Genomic DNA, 9,842 nt, shown 5'->3' with positions numbered 1-9,842 from the left:
TTTGTTTTAAAAGAAATAATTTTGACCCATACAATGTATTGTTGGCTATTTCTACAAATATACCCGTGCTACTTATGACTGGTTTTGTGGTCCAGGATCACGTGCTGTTTTGAATATTTCGAAAAACTAAAGTAAATCATTTGAATTCTTTTGCTATGTATTGCATTTTATATATACTAACATTCAAAATATGGGGCTGGTAAGATTTTTTATGTTTTTGAACAAACAAGTCTCTTATTCTCATTAAAGCTGCATTTATTTGATCTAAAATACAGTAAAACAGTAATATTGCTACTTGTTTTTTTAGTTTTTTTTTTTAGTAAAATTAGTTAAAATAACATATTTTCTGTTTGAATATGTTTGAAAAAATGTTTTTCTGTGATTGCAAAGTTGAATTACAGCAGCCATTATTTCAGTCTTTAGTGTCACATGATTCTTTATAAATCATTTGAATATGCTAATTTGCTGCTCAATAAATATTTCTTATTATTATCAGTGTTAAAAACAGTTGTGCTGCTTAATATTTTTGTGGAAACTGTGACACATTTTTAATGATTCTTTGATATGATGAAAAACAACATTTATTTAAAATAGAAATCAGCAGTAAATGTCTTTACCGTCACATTTGGTCAGTTTTATGCATCTTTGTAAAGTAAAATAAAATAAAATAGCCCCATGCTTTTGAATAGTATAGTAAATAATTTTGTCTAATAATTTACGTATTTTAAGTATTTTGTTTATATCCACTAACAAATATACATACTATAATGAAATATATGCAATGCAATTTAATGCTAGCAAAATAATTAGAATATTTATTTTTAAATCTGACATTTTCAGATCGAACATACTATAAAATAAATGTTACATATTTAAAATATTTTAAACACAAAATGTGCAATTTAATGTTTTTGGTTTTTCATTGGTCACCTGACTAAACATCAGCATCCGTATCAGTTTTTAAGCAACCGATATTAAAGTTCAGTATTGAATTTATGATTATCTACAAACAACCTGTTCAAAACTGTTTCAAGACCTTTAAATATAGAGCAGGCTGTTTTGTTTTACAGCAGGGCAGTGAAATATCTCAGCGTGCTGACAGTAGCTCGGTTCACAAACGACTAATCAAGCCGCCTTCCTTCTTTGAAAATGAAAGGACACTTATCTGATGTCAGGTTTGTTACTGCCCAAGGACTGAGATCATTTCTCTTTCAGCACACAAACGCTGGGTGACGAGAATCAATCAAACGCTGATTCACCGAATTGGCCAACACGGAGGAGAGGAAAAATTCACGGGAGCCAAGTGTGTCATCTGTTGCCAGAGTCTGTATGCGTGATGACAATGCTGTGCTGGATTCTGGTCCAGAACACTGGGTCTGTACTACTACAGCTGCTTGATTATAATGATATTCTGACCCCTGCTGATTCTAGAGGATCCACAATCCCTCTGATCAGTAAGTTGCCTCAGGCTTATCAGCTCTCAGCATGAGGAGGCTGCTGTCCCGAACATAAATATTAGATTTGAAAAATATAGGGCGAATATGAATCTAACACAGAGCAAATAGAAAATACTGTTCATGACGTTGTTATTGTTTTTGTGATTATCTCTATGTTGTTATATGTATTGCAATGAAAGATGAAGGATGTGTACTGCATTTAAAACTGCCCTAAACTATGCATTACTCTGATTATAATGAGTGACAAAAATAATTGTCTTGTGGAAACGACTAACAGTGTGTTGAACGGTTATAATGAGTGACAAAAATAATTGTCTTGACATAAAGCACAACATTGTGTTGAAGGCTAAGTAGACTGCAAAAAAAAAACACTTGAGGTGCAAACATGCACCACACATACACAGACCCGGAGGCACACACACACCACTGAGAAGCTCAGCTCAGCTCCAGAGTTGCAGATTTGAAAAATAAAGCTCCTCAGCAGTCGGCAGGTGTTTGAACATCAAGCCCTGCTCACGTTTGGCCTGCTGTGTTGGGTTGGAGAGAAACCCGCTCTGACTGCAAAGACGAGAGATGCAAGCAGGCAGGAGGAATAAACACTAGTGAATGGAAGGTGAAGTGACCTATTTCTGCATGTGATGGCAGGGGTGTCTACATAAAAACAGCAAAACAAAGCTTCTTGTCTTAAGGCTAAATGGAATTACAAGTCTGATAAGATGCTTTGTATGTTCATTCTTTCATTCTGTTTCATGTACCGCAGCACAGTATTATGATACTAAATACATCTGTTGGAAATATTTGTTTTATAATAAAGTCAAAATCTGTAAATGGCTTAGTGTGATGATTTACTGAGACTGTTTAGACACATCTTAAGCTCAAGTTTGCACTGATTTAAATAAAGCAGGATTTTTTTTTTTTTTTTGCATAAATCTCTCCAACTTTTTTATTACATTTTTGAATACCAAAATGTATATAGCTGACTTTCTAAGGCTCTTAAAAATAAAATCTATAAAAAATAACAGAACTATTTAATCTGAATTATAACAGGATATCTTACTCACAAATAAAGGTTCTTTGAAGAGCTTTTAACATCTATGGAATCTTTCCATTTCACAAAAGATTCTTTATAGTGTGAAAATGGTCTTTAGATTGTTAAAAGATAGAAAAAGTGGTTCTTTTAAGAACTGTTTGCTGAAAGGTATTATTTGAAGAACCCAAAATGGCTCTTGCTGTAAAAAAAAACCTTCCTGAAACCTTTATTTTTAAGTGTGTTGAATATTGCATAATACCACAGCTCAGGGACATTGTAGCTTGGAGTCATCAGACTTTGAACCTCAGGGTTACTGAGAAAAGAATGAGGGGGAGGTGCCAGTGACATCATTTTGATAAGCTACGCCCCTCACTGTGAGACTGGCTCAAAACATGTAACCCCACATTCCACTCTGATATGAGTTTTTCATCTTTGTGTGACCACATAAGGTATTTTTATGTATGTAATTTGACCCAAGCCATATCAGTATTCAGCAAATTATGACAACAATATTCAGATTAGAGCTGACAAATGTCAATATAATAATATTGTTATATGTAATAATGTATCATGTACAGTTAAAATACTTTTTTTTTTAACACTAAGTATAGTTCAAGTCTGTTAACATATTTACTGACATATTGCTTGAGACTTACTGATATAAAAATTGTAATTAAACTTTATTTGGAGTACTACTTGTGCACAATGCACATTTCTTAATATTAAGCCTAAAATCTGCTGATCTGTTTAAATAATATCGGTCTTTAAAGTATACTTGCAATAGTTCCACTATAAATCAAATATACTTAAGTATATCTTTAGTTGGACTTCAGCACTACTTCCACACAATTAAAGTGCATTAGGTACAAAATTAGTTGTTCCAATTTAGCATGATACTGAGTGAATGCTTTTGACACGTATATGTCCATCAAATAATTTTACTTCAAACTCACCAAATTCCAGCCTCAGCTCAATTAGAAGTGCCGGTACTTACATAGAAACCTATTCATAGGAGCCTGATAAAAATGCTTATTTTAAAGAAAAATGTCAGATGGATTTAGAGGTTTTTGCATCTGAAGTCTTCAAATATACCAGTTAAGTATACTAAAATTACAGAGTTGCAGAGTATTTTTACCAAGTGTATAATATGTAAATGTATTTGCAGTATACTTAGCATGAAATAAATGTATTTTAAATACATTTTAGTATATTCATTTTTCACTAGGGTATTTAAATGTGTCTTTAAGCTTTATGATTATTCATTAAATTAGCATTCACATTTAAACAATTATATATATATATATATATATATATATATATATATATATAGATAGATAGATAGATAGATAGATAAATGGAAATATGTAAATTATTACTGAATAATTATTAGACATACTATATAGATAGACAGATAGATAGCATTATTTATACTAGATATTGTGGTAACACTTCACAATAAAGTTCATTAGTTAACATTAGTTAACTACTTTAGCTAACATGAACTGCATTTATTACTTTAGTTAATGTTAATTTCAGCATTTACTAATGCATTATTAAAATTACAAGCTGTGCTTGTATTAATGCACTGTGAACTAACATAAACTAACAAAGAACTAGATATAATATAGAAATAGAACTGTATTTTTTATTAACTGAAAGATTAATAAATACTGTAATAAATGTATTGTTCGTTGTTTGTTCACGTTAGTTAATACATTAACTAATGGAACCTTACTGTAAAGTGTTACCGATATTGTATATATTTGCTTAAATATTAAAAACAAGGGTTATAAATAAACACGTGCACGTGCAGGCTAGCCATACCCTCCATGTAAACTTTGACCCTCTAAACTTCGCCTGTTGTCGGAATCTACCATTTTTACTCAGAGCTGCTAATATTTTGCCCATTCGTGTCAATTTGAAAAAAGGAATAGGGTGAAAAGAGGCAACACATGTGAGTACAGGTGGTTTAAGAATAGCACTTTACCGTGTCTGCGTCGATACAAAGTTCACAGCTGCTGCTGAGGTGAGATGTGATCGGTGACATAATGGACCAGTCGCGTGTTTTTAGGCGCGTTCACTAAAGTTCTGAGCGCGTGCTTAGATCTGCTAGAGTCGAGCGCTCTCGCGTCTCTTTAACGGAGGATAGATCGGATCGTAACACTGCAGATCGGACATAATGGCTACAATGCTGAGCAAAGAATTGCCGGATATCGAGGTAAAGCAACACGGATAGTGTATCAGATTTTTGCATATTGCGTTCGGTAAGACGTTTTTACACACTCATCTGTTGCTAGACTATTTTTGGGCACGTGTCCATGATTTGAAGTCAGGTAAGGTGATTTGTGTGGGAGACTGGGAGACGGAAACTTTGAAAGTTGCACTGTTGTGCATAATACAGACACATCGAAAGAGGAAAAAAAGAATAAATACAGCTATTGCTTGATTTTAATAAAACAAAGAATATGAACTTTAATATTATACTTGTTTAAAATGGCTGATAACAAATCTAAATCCCAGAGGTTATTGCACAGCATTAAGATATTTAAGCTGATGATGATATTATCATAATAATTATTGTTATTTATTTATTTATTTTTTTCTTTTTTATTTTTTGCACTATTTGTTGGTCCATTTACTGTTCTGAGTTACATGGTAAAAGCTAGGATTTTCTTATGAAGATGTTCTCTCTAGTCTTTAATATTTAAACTTGAAGGACAGTTAAATTCCCCCTGAATGTTTAAAAAGGTAGAGATGAATAAAAGGTAAAATGAATAGGTTTTTTAACACGGCCTTGTGTGCTGCTAGGAAGAGATTTCAGGACCTTGGACAGGGACTCGTTCAGTAGTTGAGCTGTTCAACACTGATGAAGCCATAATTAGTAGCTTAATGAAAATGTACAGTTCCAATTTAAGGATCATTTCCTCAAGATAAACAAGTGTACAGCCACATATGTTACATATTTTCTTCTGATGTCCAATGCACTTTGGAGACGACAGGCCCTTTTGTATGACGGCCTACATTGTTTTTTCCCCCCTAAAGCAAGGTACAGGGTTAAGGCTAGAAGGGATACAGCTCTGTCTACTGGGCATGCACACATCAATCTAATGTTATTTTGTCACACTGTACAACAATAATACTGTTTTTGTATTATAGTAAGGGCTACGTTTAGGTGTGCATGTTAAAAAAACACAATCTAATAGGTAGAACAATACATTTCATTGTTAGCTTCCGGTCGGAGCCGTATCCCTTCTAGCCACAACCAAGGTACTGCGTTGATGAGTCTTTTTAGATTTCAAAGCAATAAACATGATTGTTAAATCATGTTTTGTTTCTATCAAGTGCACTTAAGCAAGTAGGTTGCTAATTTAGTGGCTAAATTAGTCTAGAAAAACAGAGGCATTAAATGTTTTTTTGAGGACTTAGTGTCCCTGAATTAAAATCAATTAACCTAATCAAAACATAAGAAGGTGTAATCAAATGTTTTAATTTTGTTCCTTTCGAAATGGCGCAGTGCTTCGATTCAGGCCCATTCTCAACTTCGCCGTGTCTGTATTTCCAGTATTAGTTCCTGCTGTCCGTAGCATTTCCCTTGTTTGATCTAGCATTAGCGCATCTGATTTACATGAATCCTATCTGTCAGCGGTGAGCCTAAGAGAAGATGGTCTTCTTTATGACGTCTTGGTATGCACGGCACACGCCGGATGACATCTCTGCTCAGGTGAGATAAAGCGTTCTCTTTTAAGTTGAGCAGATATGGGCATTGACTTTCATAGAGAAAATAGAACTGTTACTGACGACTCTCATTAGCATTTCTATTCATGAGTGTTATGACTATGGCAACGTGACCTTGGCGTGCAGAGTGCACTTAAAACGTGCTCTAAACGACTCCTGTCTGCCACTGAAAATACCTCACTAAATGTCATAATAATGGCTGTCCGTGGGGCAATTAAATTGGCCATTCATTTTGGCAGTGCTGTCAGACGTCTCATTTTAATATCCTGCTTTTCCGAGAGCGCTAAACGTGTGCCTTTGTGTGTGCTCACGGATTCATTAAAAAATCCTCCGGGATGGCCATCAGTGTTCGTTAAAAACCAGATTAATGTGGCCGCTTACACAAAGGGCTATGGCTTTTTATGGAAGGCCCCGAACCCCAACAATGACCACTTCCTGATAGCGAGTCAAGTACCGTGATAGAAAATTGTCGACTTAAAAGCCAAAATTGCAATATGAACGTTATGAAAGCCCCATTAGCTGACAGACATCCATATCATGGACGTCAAAGTCAGATGCTGTACCTGCTGGAGCTTTTATCCCCACCGTAAAAAAAAAAGTCCTTTTCGTGTTCAGAAGGAAACTTGGGAATATTTTTAATCCAGTAATGGGCTGCGATTACATGCGGTGCTTACCAAGACATTGGCCTCATGACATATGCTACTGATGTAAGTGCTTATATAAATGGTTACATAGTGATTGCACAAGGTAGATACACCACTCTCTGTCAGCAAGCAAATGTGTGTACTGTTTTAAAACAGATAGGAAGAAGGAGCTTTTTTCTTTTTGAACAATTGGATTTAGTGTGTTTACTAAGGCTGATAAGTGCCATCATTTCATGATGTAAAATAAATAATAATACATTTTAAATATAATTTTTAAAGATCATGTGACACTGAAAAGTGGAGTAATAGCTGCTGAATATTCAGCTTTGATATCACAGGAATAAATTGAATTTTAAAATATTTTAAAATAGAAAACATTTATATTATAATAGTATTTCACAATATCAATATTTTTACTGCTTTTTTTAATCAAATAAATCAAATAAATACAAGTAAAAACAAAAACATTAAAACTGCAATTATTGCAAACAGTAATATGATAGATAGATAGATAGATAGATAGATAGATAGATAGATAGATATTACAAATTAGCCTTGATACTCACAAATTAATTACAGTCAAACCAAAATTTATTCAGACACCTTCAAAATTTCTCACATTATTACATTTTATTCGCAATAGTTTAGAAAATGGTAATAAAATATGACAAGAACTGTGTCAGAACACATTCATCTTGATAATGTCTTATAACTTTGATAGAAAGGTATGTAACAAAACATTGTCAAATTTTTATCAGTTTTACTGGTAGTCCACTGTATGAAAAATTTGTGTCATGTCACAGTTTGCTTTATTTTGCTATACTCACTTACTATGAACTATAGTGAACTATAGTGTTATGCACCCACTAGTGAAACAATATCAAACATTATATCTGGTTTCAATAATTTTTGGCTCACAATATATTCATTTGTACATTTTTAATCATTAAATTGAACTTATTGACCCTATTTGCGTAAAAAAAAGTGCTTGAATGGACATTAATGAGCTAGCAACCCTTCAGCTTGGGTTATCATAGTGTCATCCACTCAACCAGTTCATGACCCTAAGTCAATGATTATCCCAGGCACACGTGATCGGTATTAAGAAATCTGTTCACAAACACCCAGTTCAGACCCTTTAAACAGCATGACGTGCCTCTCATCTAGAACACAGGATTTTGAACTTGGTCCATCCTGTTAACCTTTACTTGTTTGAAATAATAAACATTAATCCATACATTTTCTTACTCTGGTTCTAGCTTTGAGGAAGTGCTGAATGTAGGACAGAATATAGGATTTAGTTACATAAATACAGGTCATCCAACATGTTGGAAGACTTGGCTATTTTCTGTCCTGTTTTTAACCCATCAGAACACTCTGTTTGAATAGACATGGCAGATTGTAGACTAGAAGTAAACACCCACAGCTATGATTGGCTAACAGTTGTGTATGTTTGACAGCCTGCATCCTTCATAGATGGACACTGTCGTGATTTAGGTTAAAAATGCATAAATTCTCAGTACATTTCAAACCATCTGTAATAATAGACAAAGCAATAGTGACCACGCAATAAGAACAGTTACTGGCACTTGTGTGGTGCGACAGTAGTGTCACATCCAATATAGTTGGCACAACATTGTCTTTTAGTTTTAATCTTTCTGAAAATCCTGTGTCGAATTGTTCCTTGTTTGTAAACAAATCCGCAGTAAAATTAAGTGAACAAAGGACCAAGTTCTTACTGTTGTGATCATCTACAGTTGCAGTCCATCTACTGTTTCCTAATGTTAGCATCAGAAGGACAGCAATGAAAAGACTGTGTTATTTCACAATTTGGCACTGAACAGCATCTTGTTGTCTTCAGAGCCACCTTTATCATTATATTTCTGCGTAGATCTGTGTTTGCCTCGCTTGTTATTTGCACAACATGCGCAAATTGGTTGGCTGGGCTAAACAGGCAGTGATGTGGAAGCAGGCGTCGATCTTCTTCTGCGGAGGCAGTGTTTTGCCACACTATTACGTCATAAAGTGGCACATTCAACAACCTGTTGTTTTGGCAGATTGGCTTTAGTATAAGCTGTTTTTACACTAACAAAGAAAGTTCTGAGTTCTCTAACTTAAAGGATGTTTTTTTTAGTACAGTGACCTCAAGTCAAAAGTTTGCATACACTTTGCAGAATCTGCAAAATGTTAATTATTTTAATACAACATACATGCCATTTTTTTTTTTTTACCACTGAATAAGGTATTTCACATTAAAGCTGTTTACATATAGTCTACAAGAGAAAATAATAGCTGAATTTATGAAAATGACCCTGTCCAAAAACATCAGGTCCCACAAATTATTTGTTTTTTCAGCATTTTTGTGTATTTGAACCCTTTCCAACAATGACTGTATGATTTTGAGATCCATCTTTTCACACTGAGGATAACTGAGGGACAGAAGGATCAAATGTTCACTGATGCTTCAGAAGGAAACATGATGCATTAAGAGCCTTTTGAAATTTTTTGAATTTGAAGATCAGGGTAAATTTAACTTATTTTGTCTTCTGGGAAACATGTAAGTATCTTCTGTAGCTTTTGAAGGGCAGTACTAAATTTAAAAAATATGATATTTAGGTCAAATAAGAAAAATGTACACATCTTTGATTTGTTCAAAAGTTTTCACCCCCCCCACACACATCCCCACCCCCTCACCCTCTCGGCTCTTAAAGGGGTCATTGGATGCAAAGCTCACTTTTATGTGTTGTTTGAACATTGGCAGTGTGTGTACACAACCACCCCATGATGATAAAATCCACCCAGTGGTTTTTATTTAATCTGTAAAAATAATTTTCCCTTTTTTTTTAAATCAAGGTATTCTCAGCATCTTGTCTGTGTGACGACACACTGTCAGAGGCCGTTCCCATGATAGTTGATTGACACGGCCGTCTTACCTTAGACCCACCTTGAATGAGCAGTAACAGTCCGATCACCATT

At 34.3% G+C, this 9,842-nt stretch overlaps 1 protein-coding gene across 1 annotated transcript in view; it reads left to right on the top strand.

The window, feature by feature from the left end:
• Window positions 1-4,512: 4,512 nt before the first annotated feature.
• Window positions 4,513-9,842, top strand: part of dpydb (dihydropyrimidine dehydrogenase b) — a 176,146-nt gene continuing 170,816 nt past the window's right edge. Inside the window, 1 exon segment of the mRNA XM_051126299.1 lies at window positions 4,513-4,705. Coding sequence (XP_050982256.1) covers window positions 4,667-4,705 — 39 coding nt within the window. The 5' untranslated portion in view covers window positions 4,513-4,666.

The sequence above is a fragment of the Labeo rohita genome, chromosome 2 (assembly GCF_022985175.1).
Source record: "Labeo rohita strain BAU-BD-2019 chromosome 2, IGBB_LRoh.1.0, whole genome shotgun sequence".
Taxonomy (NCBI): Eukaryota; Metazoa; Chordata; class Actinopteri; order Cypriniformes; family Cyprinidae; genus Labeo; species Labeo rohita.
Note: the sequence above shows the minus strand (reverse complement) of the source record. Positions and strands in the feature narration are given on the sequence as shown.